This window comes from Spermophilus citellus (assembly GCF_964194105.1).
Source record: "Spermophilus citellus genome assembly, chromosome: 2".
Taxonomy (NCBI): domain Eukaryota; kingdom Metazoa; phylum Chordata; class Mammalia; order Rodentia; family Sciuridae; genus Spermophilus; species Spermophilus citellus.
Genome location: NC_138183.1, coordinates 246,964,298 through 246,984,637, shown reverse-complemented (window position 1 = coordinate 246,984,637; position 20,340 = coordinate 246,964,298). Strand labels below are relative to the sequence as shown.

Genomic DNA, 20,340 nt, shown 5'->3' with positions numbered 1-20,340 from the left:
CATGGTCAAGCAAGACCTGGACCCATCCTAGCGCAAATGGCACTAGTAGAACTGAGAAGCTGTTCTCAAGTTCCCCCACGAGCGACCCCTATGGGAACTCGGCTGACTCTTAACAATAGATAGAAATAAAGTCATGGGCTGGGGATGTGGCTCAAGTGGTAGCGCGCTTGCCTGGTATGCGTGCGGCCCGGGTTCGATCCTCAGCACCACATACCAACAGAGATGTTATGTCCGCCGAGAACTAAAAAATAAATATTAAAAATTCTCTCTCTCTCTCTCCTCTCTCACTCTCTCTTTAAAAAAAAAAAAAAAAAAGAAAGAAAGAAAGTCAATTTTGACCAACTTGATCTTAAACACCTACCAAAACCAGTTAAGCCAAAACACAGTCATTCCTGGGAGTAGTGAAAGACAAGAACAGCTAGAAAAGAGGAGACAGCAACTAAGCCAACAGGCTCCATGGGGAATGTTCAGTCAAGTATGGCCTTGGCTCCTCCCCCTCACAGGACCCCTGTTAGTCCTTTCTATGTTTCTCCTAATAGGACCATGTCTATTAAATTGCCTACAGAAGTTCCTGCAAGATCAGATACACAAATTCACCAACAAGCTGGTCAATCAACTACTTCTTTAAGACTACCAGCCCTGATGCCCAAGATGGACACCTACGACTCATGACCAACTCCTCTGGCTCCAGAGACTCTGTGCCCATCTAAAAACCCTCTTCTTCTTTTACTAATCATTATTCTCTCTCAAGTTTTTATCTCAAACCACAGATGCCGCTTCTACATCCAAGCGACATGGCACCAGGATGACACCACCCACTCTCAGTTTATGGGTCAAGGCAATTGCCCTTCCACTGGCTGCAATCAGTCTGTCACCCTTAACATTACTGGATTCAACCAGCCACCTCCAAATACTTCCTAGAGTCCCTGCTACAGGACCAATGGCTGATACCAAGAATCTCCTCCATCCAGGACTGGTTTGATGCCATCGAGGACTTGTGGCTTCAAGAAACTTTTATGGGCTTTACCCCACCACAGTAGTTGTCTGTAGCCACTGAGTGTTATTTCTGGCTGCTCTGGTGTTCTCAGACCTGTCCCCGAACATTCCTCCGCTTCCCCTTCTAGGTCTAACCCCGCCCACCATTAAGCACGAAGTAGCCAGAGGACTTTACGCCATCCCCCATGTCACTTAGAAAAACAAAAAGGGAGGAATGTTGGGTGCAGAGCAGGCTGAACTGTGTTGTCTGCAGGGCAGGCTGAACAGATGTTGGCTGCAAGATAGCCCACGCACTCAAACCCCCCTCTATCTGGTCCTTTATCACCTGTTTGCCTCAAGTCTGAACATTCAACCCTGCTCAAGGCTGAGCACTGAACCCCCCTTGGGCCAACAAGGCAGCTTGCAGACCCAGAGGCCCCATTAGATCTGGGCTATAAAAACTCCCTCCTGCCAGGCCCCTCTCTCTCTTGCTCTTTCTCTCTCTCTCTTCTCTCTCTCTCTCTTTCCTTCCTTCTTTTCTCTTTGTTGCACTGCTGCAATAAAGATCTTTTGGTCACTCCGAGTGTTGTGGTCACTTTCCTTTCAGGTGATGCTTAAGAACATTTAAAAAAACAATGACTGATAATTCTGCCAAGTCCAGTGAAATATATGATCTTGGGATTTAAGGTCAGTGAACCACATGACCTTGACAGGAGATGCACCCAAAACTATAAAGAAATCCATGAACACATGCATCATAAACAAACCTAAAAACTAGAAACAAAAGTAAAGTATTAAAATCAGACAAAATAAAAGGATACACTCCCTACAGAGGAACAATATTTGGAATGACTAAAGATTTCTTATGAGAAGGAAATTTTTAAAGTTTTTAAGAAAAAAAAATTATACCCAGTGTAAGCATCTTACAGAAATAGGAAGAGAGCTAGGCTCCTCAGATGAAGGAAAACTAGAGAATGAGTTGCCAGCACACCTATTCTAAAAGAACCATTAAAAGAAGTTTTCCTCTCCACAAAGAAACATGAAATATCCAGAACAAAGAAAGAGCAACAGAATTGGCAGATAGCCAGGTCAAGAGAAAATTCTTTTCCTCTTGAGTTCAACAAGATATTCAGCAGTTGAAAGCCAAAATTAGAATGTATCTTAATGGAGTCCTCAAAACCAAAGGATGTAATTTGCAAGACAACTAGAGCAACAGTGGGGGAGGCCAAGGGGCCCAGGGGGAGGTTTTTGCACATCCCCACACTGGGGAAATGGTGGCTCAACAGACTAAGTGGAACACGGAATTCCTGGAAACACCTGGAGAGAATGCTGCAGAAGGATAGTCAAAATCACAGCAGATAAAATGGAACACACAAAAGTTTTCTAGTCAGCCTCTGAAAAAAGAAAAGGGAAAAGGTCAAACAAAAAAAATGATAATAATAATAAAGTAATGGTGGCCCTAAATTCCAACCTATCATTAAATATAAATACATCAAATTAAGGCATTGTCAGAATTATTTTTTAAAAACCAAATATCTGCTGTCTGTAAGAAACTCACTTTGAATATGATGGTTCAGATGCGTTGTTGAAAGACCTTGGGCAGACAGCAGGAGGCTAATCTCCAAAGGTAGCTATGACTCAACAATTAATATGACATTCTCCAAAAGTCACCACCACACTGAGCTGAGGGCAAACAGGTCAATGGCTGCTAGGATCAAGGCAGAGAGATGGTATGACCACACAGGGGCTGCTACTGGCGCTCTGTGGTGATGGAGAGGTTCTGCATCCCAACTGTGATGGCGGTTACATAAATCATGTTAAAATTCATTGAACTATACTCCCCACCTCCCGAAAAAAAAAAAAAAAAAAGTCCATTTTACTGTTTCAAACAAAACATTTCTTAAAAAGTGAAGAGAAAAATGGGAGGAAAGAGAGACACAAGGAGCCACAAAAGTCAAGCTGGGTGCAGAAAAGGCCTGCAGGACACTGGGGCTCCACGCGGAGGGAGGAAGGGCAGGCCTTCAGCACACCGCGGCTCTGCAACTACCCAGACCTGGGGAGAACAAGAGGAAGGTGGGGCCCACAGGCTTCTCCACCCAGCTGCGGCCATCTGCTCTCCTTCCAGGAAAGCACCTCAGAAGCAAAAGCCATATGGCACCCGACTGCCACCCTCTCCTCCTGCTCCAAGAGCAGAGCAGACTCCAACTTTCAGCAAGGCTCAGTGAAACAGAATTGTGTCCCAAAGCTCAAATGACAGCTTTCCCAGCACAGACCAGAGCCCTTCATCTTGTTGCATTACAAATTTAGTAAGAAAACTTGGTGCTTCAGAGTAGCTCGTGTCACAGAATCTGTTTCTTCTCTGTCTGCTTCTCAAAAACAAGCTGGGTTGTTCCTGCTACCCAGAGGCCCAAGCAGAGGCTGGGAGGACACCATGAGCCAGGGAAGCCCCTTCTGCCTCCAGAGCCCTCACCTAGGCAGTCTGTCCTGTACCCAGTGCTGGCTTTATACCAAGTCCTGCAGTAGGTACCTGACACAATTACTCTCTGGGTCATCAAATCTCTTTGAAGTTCTCACTAGTCTCTTCATTTTGTGACCAAGAAAACACAGGCCCAAGAAAGTGTGGCCCCTGGTTTTTCAGCTAAGGACTGTCCATACCCACCAGATGCCCTGTTCAGGGGCCTGGACTCCCCAGAGCAGAAAAGGGCAACGTCCCAGATGTCTCAGTCACACCCATGAGAACTGCAAATCTCTAATAAATCAGGGTGTGGGGCACACAAGGGCTAGCTAGTCCTCTTCACTACTGTGGGCCCAGGAGCCTAGTGGGAGCCTAGCACAGTAACAGGAGTGTAGGGCCTCGGTCTCCTGGCTGACGAACTGGAAGGCACACTATCACCCCGTCCAACCAGGGAACGGGGCTCCCTGCAAGAAGGGCAGGCTCCAGACCCACCAGGCCAAGTACTGGGAAGCCCTTCCCACCTGCAGAGGTGATCCGCTGGAGGCAGAAGCCCTTCTGGTAGTCAGTGGGCAGCCCTCCAGGGCTCCCACAGGAATCAAAGGAACAAAGGTTAGCCTTGGCAGCTGGCACAGGAGCCCAGCCTGAAGGCTAAGCAGGCCCGAGCTCCTCTAGGTTCTTACTCAAGGTCAGTAACCTGGCTCAGCTCAGCTGAGGTGTCTGAGAAGAGAACAGCTTCTGTGGCCTTGTTTCTAGATGTCACTGCAACAATTCTACTGTAAGGTTTGGTGTTTTGTTTCATTTCAATACTGGGGATTTAACCCAGGGCCTTGTGCATGCTGGGCAAATGCTCTACCACAGAGCTACAGACCCAGAGACAATTCTCTATTAATAGCCCAGTTCAAAGCCAGACCTCCCTCCCCCGTAGCTCCCCCAACTCAAGGCTACTGCTTAGATCTGTGACCCAATAAATCTCAATGGCTCTGGGGACCAGAGACAATCTGTCTGTTCTCTTAGCAGACCCACAGGCCCCCAGTGCTGGGGACAGGGAAGAGAGGGGGTGGTAGGAAACAACTGGAGCTGTAGTCCCAGTGAACAGCTACAGGACACACCCTGCTTATGTCCTTGCCAGAGCAAGGTCACAAGCAGAGGGCAGACTCAGCAGAGGGAGGACACCAGACCCCAAAACTTCCGAGTGCCTCCAATCAGCCACCCGGTGCCTCAAATGCCCCTCACCGCCATCCCCGTCTCTTCCTAATGCTCCCCTTGCAATGTTAGTGCTTCCACAGCTGTCAGTTACACAGACAGGGCTACCCAGGGAAGTGCTAGGTGAGCTGTTACAGGACAGGAACAGGCTTTACTTACGACAAAGCTGTACTGTAAAGAAGACAGGAAAAAGCCAAGAGTTATTGCCAAAGTCCCAAACCTGGCAGTGACAGCAGGCGTCTGCTCAGAGCCTATACTCTCACTAGCAGTACCACCCCATGCCCACCTGCAGCGTCTGTGCCACTCCTCACCTGAGTGAGCCCTCACACTTGGGAGGACGGTGAGCACTGTAGGTCTGCTAGGCCCATCCTGCCACTTCCCAGCCCAGGGTTCACACTGAGCCACCAAGGCTCTGGGCCACAGTCCAGAGGACTAGAAGGTCAAGGCAATGACCCCAGTGTCAAGCTGCTCATGGCCACAGAGCCTTGAACTGGCCCTTTATCAGAGCCAGGCCATACCTGCCTCTGCCCCCGTCTCTGTCCGGACCCACACTACTCCCAGCAGCCCCAGCTTGAGCAAAGCCGGACCAGAGAACGGGGCTCCCTCACCTTGGGGTCCACACGCAGGGGAGTATTGCGCTTGATGAAAGACTTCATGACACTGCTGCGGGACCCCGAGGTTGGGGTCATGAGCATCTGGTTCCTCTGCACTGTGTGCAGAAAGGTCCGGAGGGGCCGTACCACCTGCCAGTGAGAAAAGAGATTAGGACAGGGCAAACAGGACAGGGAACAGCACAGAGTTGGGAGCCTACTCACCTTGCTGGCTGGGCAGGGTGGGGAAGGAGTCTTACACCTGGGGGGCCGCAGCTCCTCATCCCCCAGATGATGCTCGTCCAGTTCACTCATCGCCTGCTTATAGCTGCGTTTCCTCCTACCCAGGCACATTGGCAACGTCACAGGGCAGACCCATGCACCCTCCCCACACTCCGCCACACCCCATAAAAAAACATAAAAAGTCAGCCCTAGCCGGGCACGGTAGCTCACGCCTATAATCCCAGCAGCTGGGAGGCTGAGACTGGAGGATCATGAGTTCAAAGCCAGCCTCAGAAAAGGCTGGTGAGGTGCTAAGCAACTCAATGAGACCCTGTCTCTTAATAAAATACAAAATAGGGCTGGGGATGTGGCTCAGTGGTCAAGTGCCCTGAGTTCAATTCCTAGTACCAAAAAAACAAGTCAGGATTCTGGACTGGAAGGGACTATAGAGTTGGGGTCTCCCTGGCCAGCCCTCTGACTCATGCAGAGAAAGGAAGGTGACCAGTCCAGGGTCACATAGCCAAAAATACTCAGAGGGACAGGGTTTATGACTAGATCACCCCATTCCCAGGCCAGTGCTGGCACCATAGCATTGAATAGCCTCCTTCAATAAGTCAGAACACAGGCCATGAACCCCAACAAGAAAGGAGCCCCTCAACAACGTCCCCCTCCTCGAGCAAAGCCTTCCAGTTCATGCCCCTGTGGACCCCTTGAAAGAAAATCACCCACATGCCCCTTCCCAGGTGCAAACCTGACACTCCGGGGTGGCTCTCTGTGTCTATCTGCTTCATCAGTCTTGGCCTCTGTGAAGAGAGCAATTTCAACAGGGCTGCAGGACAATGTTGGTGGGCTGGGCATGGAGGGACTGGGAGAGGTGGCTCCCAGCTGGAGCTATAGGAGGGGCAAGGCTCTTCCTGGCAGCCCCCAGGGTGGCCCGTGACAGAAGTGTAAGCCTTAGCAATGTAGTCACTGGCTCTAAGGAATTTATGTTCATCCAGAGCCTGACACACTATCCCCAGGTCAGAACCCTCAGCCCCAGTGCCTGGTATCGGTGGCAAGAATGGCAGGACAGTCCCACTGGAGCTACAGCCCCTGAAGCTCCATGCACAGTTGCTAAACTGTCAATGGGCCTTGAGCCGGTGACACCATGGCAGAAGGACAGGCTCCTGTACAGAGTCACCATGTGGAATGCAGGCTCAGGATTTGCTTCACACTAGGAGAAAGTGCCCCTTACTCCAAAGGGAACTTGCAGCCACCCTGGGGGCTGTAGGGCTGGCACAACCATTGTCATGGACCCTGTCATAAAGAGAAGGAAGCCACAAAATCTTACAGCTACAGTATTCTCCCCACCAGAGGAGAAGCACTCTTCCCAGGAGATGTAACCCCAACCCCAGGATCTCCCGAGGAGCCCAGAAAGCCAGGGAGGGCTGCAGGCCAGCTCCCAGAGCCACGGTTCTCCAGCCCTCTGTCTACAGGGAAGGACCTACGAAGGTCAACAGTGAGCCAGATACAGAGACAAAGCAGGCGGCCAGGCTCTCCCCTCTTCTCCTTGGAGTAGAGTTCAAAGTCTGAACCAGGCACCTCACATTCATACCCCGATTCAGGCCCTTCCCCCTGCTTCCTGCCCCAGCCAGCCAAGGCCACTCGAGCAGCACCCAGCAACAGCGCCAGCCAGAAGATCTATGCTATCTTCAGGTTTCATTTACTCCAGAAAACGGGGTTCCTTGTCCCAAGACAGGCCAGGCTGAGACCAGCACGGCCTCCTGTGGCTCTGGTACCTGCATGCAGCAGGTCAGGAAGACTCACCTTGTTGCCCTTCAGAGGAAGAGGGTGCTTCCTGGTCACCAGCTGCAGGCTTCAATGTGGACGTACTAGGGGTAACCTTGGTGGCACCATGGAGTCTCGAGTTACTCCCATCGTTTTTGGAGGCCTGTGAGAAGAAGCAAGCTTAAGGGGCCCTGCCTGGAACTGAAGGCCTGGGATGACTGTGATGTGGAACAGAGCCCCAGGGGCCCTCAGGCCCTCCCCCCGGCTGCCCGCCTCACCTCTGGCTTGTCTGCCTCCACAGGTTCATCCTTGTCACTGGACTCCTTGTGCTCAGGGCTGAAAGCAGAAGGGGATACTACAGGGACACCCCGGCAAGTCTAGGCCCTCCCCCTGTCTCTGGGGTAGTCGGTGTCAGAGGACTTGACCTGGGCACACACCGACAGCCCCAAGGCATGATGGGAGGATGACAGCCATGACCAGCAGCTTCCTGGGCAGAGGATGTCAGCTTTGAACCTGGTTTCATCTCGCCCCCATCATGGCTTTGATTGGGAGGGCAGCTTGCTATCCTTTGTTTTTTTTTTTTTTTTTTTTAGTTGTCAATGGACCTTTATTTTATTTATTGATAAGCGGTGCTGAGAATCGAACCCAGTGCTCACACACGCTAGGCAAGCGCTCAACCCTGAGCACAGCCTCAGCCCCAGCCCTATCATTTGGTTCTTAAAGGCCTGGTCCCCAAAGGTCCCTATGTTAAAGGGCTGGTCCCCAGAGTAACACTACTGGGAGGTGATGGGCATTTTAAGAAGTGGGGACTAGTGGAGGTCGTAGGGTCAATGGGATGTGGTCTGGATGGGGATAGTGAGGCCCCACCGGCTCCTTCCCTTCTCTTCCTGGCCCGGAGGTAAATGGCCTAGGCTCTCCTTTGTGATGCATGCTGCTGCCAGAAGCCCAAAGCAACAGGTCAGTTGGTCATGGACTGAGACCACTAAAACTGGGAGCTTTTTCTCTTATTAGTTGGTTACCTCAGGTGTCTGTATTGGAAAGTTAACACAGAGCCCACTCCCAGCTCACTGCAATCTCCTGGACCCAGATGAGCCCTGTCTCTGGGTCCAGGGGCTGGTCAGGCCAGCAGGTATGCCCAACCCAAGTGGTGGCCCTCTGCTCCAAAGCCAGAAGGGAGGGGGCTGGCTTTAGTGATGGCAGAACGTGGCCTCCAGGAAGAGGAGTCAGTGTCATGGCCCCAGGCAGTGTGACCCTGGAATGGGGAGCACTCCAAATCCTCCAGGCTACCCCCATTCTACCTCACCCGCCCCAGTCTAAAGGCATTCTTTGTGGCTGCTCTGCCTCATCTACAACCTATGGAGCCCACCCTCCTGCCAGGGCAGGCCAAGCAGAGCTGACAAGTACTACAGAGACTGGCACCCTGCTGCTCACTGGCTGGTTAAACAGGCTGGGGGGAAGGGCGGGGCTGCCAGCAATGCCATGGATGGTCCAGCCCGGGGAGGGAGGGCTCAGCAGCAGGAAATGCTTCCATCCTTGGTGCTCACCTCAACTCCCTGGTCCCCAGAGTGCCCTGCCCACACCTGGGAGCGTCCCTTAGCCCTGGAACTGAACTCACCTGACTTTTTGGGGCACCTCAACATTCAGGAGCCTCTCCAGGTAACTGTGACCTGATGGGAAAACAAAGGAACAAAAGGTGTCTTCAGAAACTGGCCATGTACCACACTAAGAGGCTCACAGAATCAGCTCTAGCAAGAGCTTAGCCATCGCGACCTTCAGGAGACACAGGCCCACCATGTCCTGGGCCCTTAGCCTGACTTCCTCAATGGACCTACAGACTTTAGGCCTTCTGCTGCTGCCTAACATGGCACCGGAGGCCTCAACTCAGCTTCTTCACTAGGCATAGCTCTGGGTCCTCAACTCCCAGCACAGGTGCTACACAAGGAGCTTATTCATTCAACAAACATTCATTGAGTGCCTGGTATGTACTGGGCCCTGAGTCAGGCCCAGGGAACCAACAGTGTCACTGTCTGGTCTTCACAACCAACAAATAATCCCATAAAGGACATTATGGTGCAATGACAAAAAAGAGCAAAGGTTTTTAAAAGCCTAAAGAGGGGAATCTGAACTGGTCTGGAGGATTCAATGTGTAGAACAAAGAAAAGGAAGAAATGGGAGGGAGAAGGAAGCCCAGGCCAGTGGCTCTCAAACAGTAATCTCCCAAACCTGGATATCCCCAGACCTTTTCCGGGGTTCCACGAGGTCGTAACCATTTCACCCTAATATTAAATAATTACTTTCCATTTTCACTAGGTTGACATTTGCCCTGAAAACACAAAAGGGGTGGGGTGGGAGAAGGGGACTATGGAAGCTTAGCACCAATCAAGACCACAGCAGAAAGCATCATCTTATCTCATATAAACAGTCTAACACTGTCCTGTCTGCTATGTGGGTGCTAACACACAATAAGGGGTGGGGGCAAAGATAGAAGTTCATTGGATTAGACAAAGGGGAACAAGGGAAGGGAGGGAGGATGAGAATAGGAAAGACAGTAGAATAAATTGGGCATAACTTTCCTATGTTCATATCTGAATACATGACCAATGTAACTCCACATCATGCCCAACCACAAGATTCGGATCCTAATTAGCATAGTTACCCCATATATGTATGACAAAATATACTCTATTGTCATGTATATTTAAAAAGAGCAAATTTTTTAAAATGTCCTCAGTGAAGAAGCATTAATTTTATTAAATCTAAACTCAAATGCATGTCTTTTTAATATTGTGCTCAACACAGTGGTTAAGTATGTAAAATGTGCATCTACTACAAACCCAGGTCTCCATGAAAAGTGCCTGTGTTTGAATTGCCAGCTGAACTAGCAATTTTTCTTCAACTTTTTTAGTTGAAAGAATAATTAGCAATCTTCAGCTATCCAATGTTGGATATCTGGACAATATCCTAAAAATAAATGAAGTGAATCCATCCCTTAAAATATAACAACTAATGCATTTGTTGACAATAAAAAAAAGAGCTCTCCCCCAAAAAAGTAGAATTTTGAAAAACATGTGTCCACCACCAGAAGCACGGCAGTTTCCCGAGACCTAAAGACTTTTCTGATGAGATCAGAAAACAAACATGCTTATTTGATATTACAAAAAGAAGTCTGTGGATGTTTTTGAAGATGTATAATTCAAAGAAACACATCTTCCAAATGACCAATGCATGAGGTTATAAAACCACTTTGATTCAGTCAAAGCGCAAGACAGGTCAATGAGGAATCAACGACATGATTTCATTACAAGGAGCCTTCATGAAACTGTCACTTATTACACTGGGTATAATAACAAAGGACATGCACAATTATCTAGAAAAGCCAGATAAAAGCCCTCCCTCTTCCCATGATTACACGTGTGTAAGGCCAAATTTCTCAGATACATCAACCCAAACAGCAAAATGCAGCAGATAAGATGCAGAATCTGGCTGTCTTCAGCTAAGCCACACATTTAAGAGATCTGAGAAGTGTGGAATAAGGTCAGTCAGTTTTGGAAAAGTCGTTTCAGCAAAAATCTTATGTTAAAAGGTAAAAGGCTTGACACTTTAGTTTTTTAATACTAAGATATTAAATATTTTAAATCCTTTAATATTAAAATATTATTAATAGATAACAACTATTAAGTAATTTCTGTTTTCTATAAAATATTAACTATTTTAAATACTTTTAAATTCCTTACTTTTAATTTCTAATATAGTAACTAGCTTATAATCAAAAGCTTTTTGCAGTCCTCACTGATTTTTAAAACTGGAAGCAGGTGCTGAAACCAAACCTTGAGAGCCACCAGTCTAGGGAGAAGGAGAAGCACCTCCCAGAGCCAGAGACAGAACAGCCTTCTGGGGGCGTGGAAGGCAGACCTGCACAGCTGGCTCATCCTGAGCCATGGGAGCGTGACCAGAGCTAAGGCGGAGAGGCAGCTAGGATCTACCGGCAGACAGGCAAGGGGATGGAACAACAGAGCGGCAAGGCACCGAGGAGGAAGCAAGAAGCAGGAAGGGGGGACCTCTCTTTCTGGGGTCTGGCAGCCAGTGGGAGGAGCAGCTTCAGAGTCAGAATGGCAGTTATGGGTGATGACTATTCACACGAGAGGGCTCTGTTCCTAGCTTCCATTCCAGCGTCAGAGCAGGTCTGGTGGCAGGGAGGTGGCCTAAGGCCAGGCATAAGGACTAAAAGACTATTCCCCAGTGCAGAGGTGGCCAGGAAGCCACAACAGAATCTGACCTACATAGCAGAACCTTCTAGAAACCCTACAGTAGCAGCCCCTGACCCTTGCCTATCCACTTGAGAGCCAACCTGCCTGTCCACTGCTGCTAGACAGCCCCTCCTCAGTATTTGTGCACCAGGCCAGGAGGGCCAGGGCTTCATGTCCCTGGTCAGCAGCTCCTCACCAGTGCTTCACGCAGGCTTCCAGATGTCCCGTGTCTACCCTTTCCTGCCAGTCACCTTTTCCTATCTCATTTCCTCTCTACTCTCCTGCTGCAGGTACTTCCTTCATTTCTAAAAAGAATGAGTTGGGGGCTGGGGATGTGGCCCAAGCGGTAGCACGCTCGCCTGGCATGCGTGCGGCCCGGGTTCAAACCTCAGCACCACATACCAACAAAGATGTTGTGTCCACCGAGAACTAAAAAATAAATATTGAAAATTCTCTCTCTCTCTCTCTCTCTCTCTCTCTCTCTCTCTCTCTTCTCTAAAAATAAAAAATAAAACTCTCCTCTTTAAAAAAATAAATAAATAAAATAAAAAGAATGAGTTGCATGTAAATCCCTGCAGCAAAGGCTGCTTTAGGGGACAACCCCAACCAAGATGCCACCTGAGTTGCCCATCCAGCCACACCCAAGTCTGGAGTCAGAAAGACACCCACAAAGTCTCCACATCCCCTCTTCACCACCCCATAGCTGTGTACCCTGGTCACACCTACATGGAGCTTCAGGGACACTGCCCTTGCTGTGTTTGGCTTGTTTAAGTGAGATCTACTAAGCATGTGCCGTACTCAAGCACTAGACAGGTTCTCCACCCACATTCAAGGCAGGTACTATCACCATTTCACAGATGCAGAAACTGAGGTTGAGAGAAGGGGTATACCCAAGGTCACCCAGAGTCTCTATGACTCCAGATCCTGGACCCTACCTCCTCCTCTCCCTCTTCCTTCCATCTTAAGAAGGAATATGAGCAGTAGGCTTGGAGTCAGACAGACTTGGTCACATGCCAGTCCACTCAGAAGACCACCTGGGAGCAGAGAAGGGGCAGAGAAGGAAGAGCAACCAGAAGGGCTTGGAACTACAGATCTGATCTCAAAGCATGAGAGGAGCTCCAGAGATCCTCTCTCTTCCTATAGCCCCCGCCTGACCTACCCCTGCTGGACCTCTCAGGATCAGATTCAGGCCTGGGGAAACCTCCAAGGCAGATATGAGCCACCTAGGTACGTCTGAGAATCTAAAAGGGACAGTGCACCAGACTCCTGTCTCATGTCATGCTTCACAAGACCCAAATTACACCACCACATGACCAAGGGCAGTGCCCAGGAGAAACCTGCCAAGGTGAGGTATCTGCACCTGCCTGAGGGGCCCTGCCCTGGGGCTTTCAACAGGCCTCAACAAGCACTTGCCTTCCTGGACAGAATAAAACTAGTAGGGCTGAAGCCCCAGCTTTCCAATTAATAGACACCATGATCTCCAAAGCCTGTCTCCTCCTCTGTTGAAGAAAGGAAATCCTAATAAGCAAACAGTGCTGTTCACAGACCAAAGGAGATAACCTTTTCTTTTGCAAATTTTATAAGTTCCAGGCAAATGCCAGTTACTTTGTACCACCCACTAATATAAAACGTGGCCCATCCTCTCTATCAACCTCACTGTCCAGACCAACCTCTAGTCTGCCCTGCAGCAGCCTCCAGCTCCCTGACTCCCTCCCTCCTTCCTCTTGGCCTTTTTTTTTCCCCATAATGCTGGGGATTGAACCCAGGGACTCACACATGCTACGTAAGCATTGTACCAGTGAGCTACCTCATCAGTCCTTTTCATTTTTTATTTTGAAAAAAGGACTTGGTAAGTTACCCAGGATGGCTTCTGTCTCGGCCTCATAAGAATCTGCGATTTCAGGCATGTGCCATTGTGCCCAGCCCTCTCGGCCATTTTTCACAAGGTGCTAGGAATCTTCTAACAACTATCATGGGCTACTTCCTCTGCTCCAGTGGGGCTATGCCCAAGCTCCTCAGATGGCACATGAGCCCAGACACCCTATCACTTATTGCTCTGACCCTCAAGGTCTTTGTTCAAACTGTTCCCGTTAGGGATGCCTGTCCCCACATTTTTCCCATCTAGCCAAAGCCCAGCCATCCTTCAAAACCCTCCCAACTCAGACCCGCCCCCATCATGCAGCCCTGACTCACAGAGATGCCTACTTCCCTTCTGTGGCTCATAACACTTAGGGCACAGGTCTCCTTCACTGAGATCTGATGATAATAAAAGCAGCTAATGCCATGGAGTCCTTCCTGTGCCAGGCATGATTCTAAACACCCTAGGTGCAATAATGAAGAAAAGCTCATGATGCCCCTGTAAGGTGATGCTATTATCCCAGGTCACAGATGAAGAAACCAGGCCCCCAAAGACATTTACATACCTACCCAAGGCTGTAGGGTAAGTAAATGGCCCAGCTGTCACCCAAACCCAGAACTCTAGCTCCAGAGTCAACTTGGTCCTCCTACTCCTCCCAGCAGATACTTAGTCATCTGCTCCAGAATGAGCCTGGGGCAGTGAGAATCCACATTCCAAACTAAACATGATTTCACCAATAGGAGGTGGCATTCCAGCATGCTGCATCTAAGTCAGTCTCTGCAGGACAGGGAAGGGGAGGAACACACTGGCTCTGAGAAGACCCTCCTCAAAGGTTCCAACTTCAACGTGGCCATGAAACACAGGGACTCTGGGGCCAACCTCTCTATGCTTCAGTTTCCTCATCAATAAAATAATGGTTAGATTAGACCTTTATCATCCAACATGGCAGCCACTAGCTATGTGTAGCCATTTCAATCTAAATCAAATAAAAATGTAATAAAATTTAAACTTAGCTCCTCAATCAGTCTAGCCATATTTTGAGTGATCAACAGCCAGATGTGGCTAACTGGCAGCTACCATGCAGAACAGCACAGATACAGAACAGTCACAGCATCACAGAAAGTTGTTCAGAAAGTTCTCTGCTAGGTGGTCCCTCAGAAACACTCAGCTGAATCAGGGACCAGGGACCAGTTCACACCACCCCCCACACTCACAGATGATGCGGGCAGAGGCAGCTGGCTCCTTGGCAGCCTTCTTGATCTTTTTGCTTGATCTGCGACTGGTGCCTTCCTGTCTGGACACCAGGGAATACTTTTGGGTGAGTAAGACTTGGGCATCTGGGGAGGAAAGGGCAATCAGGCTGCGACGCACTGACTGAGGGACTGCATGGGAGCCTGTGGGGGTGGAGAAGTTCTCTGGCAGGATGGGGGCCAGCACCCGCTCCTTCCATGGAGAGTCTGGAGAGCTGTGTGAGTCCCACAGACCTGGGGAAGCCTGCGCAATCTTGAGCTTGGACACAGACCGTCCAGTCCCAACCCCTCGACTCTTGGTGTCCTGGGGCGTAGCCATCAAAGAGCTCACTGTGACAGACTCCAGTCTTCCGGCCTCTGACTTCTTAGGTGTTGATTCAACATCCGATGTCGGGATGCCCTGGGAAGCCGGAGGTGCAGCTGGAGTGGGAGCTGGGGATGGAACCTGTGACAGAGCTGAGGCAGCCATGCACTGTTCAGCACTCCGGCGCTCGGTAAGGCCTATCACCACCATGGGCTTCTCGGTCAGCATGCTGGGAAGCTCGGGGATAGGTGAAGATTCAGCCGATGCTGTGGAGGAGACTGCAGCGGCGGCTGCAGCGGCGGCTGCAGCTGCAGCGGCTGCAGCTCGAGTCACCCGCCGCAGCACAGGAGAGCCATTCTCCCCCATCACTGTAGCCAGCTTCTCCACCTTGTCCTTGCTACAGATGTGCCGGGAACTCAGCTGGCTGCTCCGAGTCTTTCTGCGGGATAATCTGCTGGGGACAGAAAAGCAGGGGCTGAGATAGCTCAACAGGGCAGTGGGCACCCCTCAAAAAACTCAAGCTAGTACAAACCAATCTCTTCAGAAGCCACCAGCTCGGCTGGAGTGCAAATCAGAGGATTGGAGGCAAAAGATTGGGGTTCCAGGGCATGCTCTGCCACCTCTAGCCATGAGACCCTGGCTGCTCAGTCTCTCTAACTATAAGCTAGATGCAATGTCCAGTCCTCACAGAACTGCTGGGAAGATTAAATTACTATAAACTTCTCTCTGACTGAGGTCACACTGTCTAGCACCCTGCTATGAACTTCACACATGATCTCAAGCTGCAGGGATGAGGAAACAGGATCAGAGAAGCCCAGAGACGTACGTACAGCTAATAAGGCACAGAACTGGTGTTTACATCCAGACTGCCTGACTCTAAGACTCAGTGACTTCACTCCAATACTTTGCAGTCACCATTTCTGTGAGGAATTATAACATGCCCAGCAACAAGAGGGCTGGACCAGTCATCTGGTCCATACCTCTGGTCACTCTAACCCAATACAGACTGGTTCTCCCAAACTAGGAATCCTTCCCCTCCCCCACCCCTAACATATACACAGGCATCTGCACTCACACACTCTCTGAATTTCATGGTCTTGGTTATTGCTTCACTGCCTAGTTAATGCTTGGTTAATGCTTCACCCACCAGCACTGCTGTAGGTAGCTGCCCCTCCAACACCTTCCCAGAGGGCACCGAGCCTCAGCAGAGACCACCTACCCAGCACACTTGGCCCTGGCACTCCTACCTCTTCCTGATGGGGTCTCTGTTTTCATCCTGAACACAAGAAACCTGTCTCTTCTTCCGTCGGTTCTTCTGAGAAGGAGTTTTGGGCATCAGCTCTGGCTCTTTGCTGAATTCTCTGTTTGGTACAAGGACAATGACACTTGAGACTTCCTAGCAGAAGCCAGGTCCTCCTTTCATTGATTTGCCCTCCTCCCATTTCCCAGCAGTGACAGGTAAAGCTGGGGTTGCTAGCACCAAGAAAGCTCTCCAAGGCCCTGTGTGAATCACCTGCCAGGCACTCAGAGCTTCCTCCAGGACACATGACAGGGAAGCAAGTTCCCAGGTGAGTCCTCACAGCCCCTCACCTTGAGAGGCCCCACCAAGTACAGTGAGCCAGGCAAAGACAACCTCTCCCTCTCCTGCCCATTACACTGGGTCAGGCCCCAGCACACTGGGCCCTCGGGAAAGAGCTGTCTGCTTAGCTGTCAGGTAGGAAGTGAACCTGCTATGTTTCCAAAGCCAGAGCATCCCAAGCAGCCCCTGGTGCCCACACCGCACAACACCCCTGCCTTCACCTTATGAACATGCGCTCCGCCTCCTCCTCGATCTCCTTGAGCCACACCAAGTCCTTATTGTCCATGTTGCAGACAAAGTCCATGAGCTTCTGGTCACATAGCTCCAGCAGGTGAATGGGTCCTGGGGCAGTGGTCCCCATGGTGGCTCTTTCTGATGAAGGCAGAAAGGTTCAGGGTTAGAGACCAGTACTTTGTTCAGCAGAAAAGAGTTGCCAGGCCATAAACCCCACCCCTAAATCACTATAAGACACCCAATGCCCAAAGCAGGGCCCCTCTCCAGATGCAGAATTCCAAACACCAGTCCAATGGTTTCATTTGTACATAAAGAAGGACCCTTGCCCTCAAGCAGTCCAAGCACCTCCCTCTCCTAAAATATACACTCTCAGGGAAAGGCTGTCCCAGTAAGTCCACACTTCCCATCCAATTCTATTATGAATGTTACAAATCACCTTTTTCAGGCTTAAGATGACAGGCACTGCCACCTGCCTTCTTGGATCAGGAAGAAAGCAGGCACCCCAGCACCCCTCTCCCTGCCCAACCACAGGCCTGCTCTTACTCTCCTGCCACCTTTCATCCTAGCACTTGTGGGTGAGTTATGTAAGGGCTTAGGACACCGCCACCCTGGGCTGCACATGAGCTGACCCCGGGCTCTAGCCCATCAGACATCAAATGCAACTGCCTCTTAAGAAGTTGGTAAGAAAGTAGGGGTCCAAGGGTATGTTCTCCAAAGGATCCCACAACCTTCTCCTTAGAGCTGAAATGCCCAATAAATGGATAAAGGAACATGAGAGGAAAAGATAAGGAATCCCTTGCTTCTGAGAAAACTTGTCTCCAAATATTAGGAAAGGGAAAACACAAATGAGGTGGGCTTTTTTCCTTACTTTCTTAAAAAACTAGAAGCTTAGATATCTTCCTTATAACTTGGTAAGAGAATCATCACAGAAGTCCCAAGCTAAGATGAAGTATTCTATTACAGTCAATCGAGGGGTTCAATAAATACCCCAACTGTTAAGTGAATGAAAGAACAAAAGTGTGGGTGATGGCCATAAGCCATAATAACAGACTGCACATCTCATGTCATGAGTGACACCCTGATTTATACCTTCAAAACCAAGAAGAGCCATGCACAGCTCAACCTACCACCTAGGATGGAAGGTCTGGGAGTAAGGCCAGATTGCTGACCCCTTGATCCTTCTGGAGCTTAACACTAGGTCAGGTCACAGCCTCAGAGGACTTTCTTAGGTCTAATTTTGGGGCACACACTAGCCTTTGTTCTTCAAAGGAGCTCTGCCCTCCATCTGGAACATTCTCACCCATTTTCTACCACTTGGATCTCAGATCCTCAGTGAGGACCTGACCATCAATCTAAAACAATCCCAACCACAAACCCATCCATTGATTCAATCCCATGCACACCACTGGGTGTGTTTAACTGCCTGTCTCTGCTCCCAGAAGACAGGCCTTTGTCTGTCTCACTCATCACTGAAAGCCCAGAGCCCTGCACAGCACCTGGCATTTGTTGAATGAATTAATCCATCCATCCATCAATCTCATAGGAACCCCTCTCCACCATCACAACAGACAGTGACACTAACTGAACAACTCAAGGTACAGGTTAGGGCAAGCCAGTACACATCCAAAGCTCCTGCTCCCAAATGCCAAGGGCGACATTAACTGGGTAGGGCCAAACAGGCAGAAACACACAGGTTCTGGGCAAAGCCCTCATCTGTAGTCAGCTAGACATGGGCATCTCCTTTCCACTGCCAACCCTCTCCTGCTCCCAGCACTTCTGCACCCAGGGCACAGCCCAGATTCGGGTCCAAGGCCAGCAAAGTGGTTTGTAGAGGAACTAAAGGGAGCAACAACTGGACAACTTTTTAAAGTATTTGTTTAAACTGACAAAGTGGATGAGTGATTCTTTTGCTAAGTTCAAAATACCATTTGAACTTCTTAGGGTAGATGTGGTTTTAGCAGACTTTGAATTAACTACTTAAAAAAGATCACCAATTGGGGCTGGGGATGTGGCTCTTGTGGTAGTGCGCTCGCCTGGCGTGCGTGCGGACCGGGTTCGATCCTCAGCACCACATACAAAGAAAGATGTTGTGTCCGCCAAAAAATAAAAAATATTTAAAAAAAAAAAACATCACCATAAGTTAGAACAGAGGGAACCCTGAGAAAAAAGGAAGGAGTGCCATCAGCCTCCTGGAAGAGCAGCAAAACCCCCATCTTCAGGTTAAGAACCTATGAACAGACCCTGAGCAACCATTGAGGAGGGAGATTTTCTTCCTCTCCACAAACACTTTTTCCACACCGTACACCAGACGAGAGCCCCACCCCCCACCCCACGGCCCTCCTCTTTTGGGAGTACAGGAGGTGGACACCTCTCCACCACATCTCCGTGCAGGTGTTACAAGGGCTGCCCCGATTACGGAGTCGTACTCCATGCCAGGGCCAGGCACAATCACTTTTGATTCTCGCCCCAATCTCCAGGACACCCATGTGCAGCTAAGGAAACAGGAAAAAGAAGTCAAAGTCGCCCAGTCAGTAAGGGGCGGAGCCTAGATTTAAATTGTGCTCTTAACCACTAGCTGGAGGCCTCCGGGACAGCGGCCTGGGAAAGCTGGGCGCCTAGTCTCGGCTCCAGGCACCCTCACGAGCAGCCCGCAGCTGAAGGGAACCGCGCTTGACAGCGAACGCGCTTGGGGGGTGACAGAATAACCCGCAGCGTTGGCCTGTGCGAATGGCCAGTTTAAAATGCTACTCAGCTGGGGGGCAGCATGCCGAGCTAGGGATTTAACAGAACCGAAACGTCCTCTGGCACCGTCCCTCCACACGGCCCGGCCGGTTTGGGGCTTCCTGGGGGCCCAAGTCAATCAAAAGCCAAGTCCTTGGCACACAGCGCGATGCTAGGCCCCCGGGTGGGGAGGGGACGGGGTTATTCTCTCCGACCCTAGGCGTTAAAGGGGGATGGGAGTGTGTGTGATCTCGCCACTTAGAAGGGACCCCTACGTTTCTGCGTTGCAAGGGGCAGGGGTGAGGGGGTCAAGAAGCGGGGGAACAAGTCGCTAACCTCCCCCCCCAACCCCGCCCGCTGCCCGCGCTCACTCACTTGACTGCACCGAGTCTCTAAAGGGGTTGCTCCGATCCAAGTCCGCGGTCTCCCTAAGTAAGCCCCCGGCTCCCGGCCTCGTAGGCTCTCGGCACCGGAGGAGCAACCGGGCGGCGCTGCGCGGGCGAAATCTACGATTTTCAAAACTGAAGCGTCAGCCAATCCGCGGCGAGTTTTTCGGGACGGTTGAAAAACTCGAAGCCAATCAGATAATAGGAAGAATCAAACAGGTCACTCATTGGCTTTCCTGGTTGTCAATCGGAAGGATTAAGAGGCGGGGAAAGGACACTTTAACCCTCCTCAGGTTCCCGGAACCGCGGTGCGCAGCGTCTAGACCAAGTCGCCCGCTGCCCGGGCGTCGCGCGCCTTCCGGAACTACAAGCCCCAGAGTGCACTGCGAAGGCGTCGCGCGGCACGGGAGGGTTGGGGAAAGGGTTCCGCCTTGTCCCGGATGTATTCCCCAAGCCTACAAATTCTCCTGTTCTGTCTCTACCGTTTTCCCTCACAAGGATTGACGGCTTACCGATTTGGAGAAGTAAAAAGAAAACGCTTTGTAAATC

The 20,340-nt window shown here is 50.3% G+C and overlaps 1 protein-coding gene across 5 annotated transcripts in view; it reads right to left on the bottom strand.

Moving 5' to 3' along the window:
- The window catches only part of INCENP (inner centromere protein), a 34,868-nt gene extending 14,964 nt beyond the window's left edge, over positions 1-19,904 (bottom strand). For 2 of the 5 annotated variants that reach the window (XM_081281303.1, XM_081281306.1), the window contains exons 1-11: positions 19,781-19,904; positions 16,672-16,822; positions 16,119-16,232; positions 14,532-15,325; positions 8,828-8,879; positions 7,491-7,548; positions 7,252-7,375; positions 6,197-6,248; positions 5,449-5,563; positions 5,242-5,376; positions 4,793-4,804 (exon numbers count right to left, since the gene is read on the bottom strand). In XM_081281303.1, coding sequence (XP_081137429.1) covers positions 4,793-4,804; positions 5,242-5,376; positions 5,449-5,563; positions 6,197-6,248; positions 7,252-7,375; positions 7,491-7,548; positions 8,828-8,879; positions 14,532-15,325; positions 16,119-16,232; positions 16,672-16,811 — 1,596 coding nt within the window. In that variant the 5' untranslated portion in view covers positions 16,812-16,822; positions 19,781-19,904. The remainder of the gene's footprint in view (positions 1-4,792; positions 4,805-5,241; positions 5,377-5,448; positions 5,564-6,196; positions 6,249-7,251; positions 7,376-7,490; positions 7,549-8,827; positions 8,880-14,531; positions 15,326-16,118; positions 16,233-16,671; positions 16,823-19,780) is intronic. The other 3 variants (XM_081281304.1, XM_081281305.1, XM_081281307.1) reach the window with 3 other exon arrangements.
- Between the last annotated feature and the right edge of the window lie 436 nt (positions 19,905-20,340).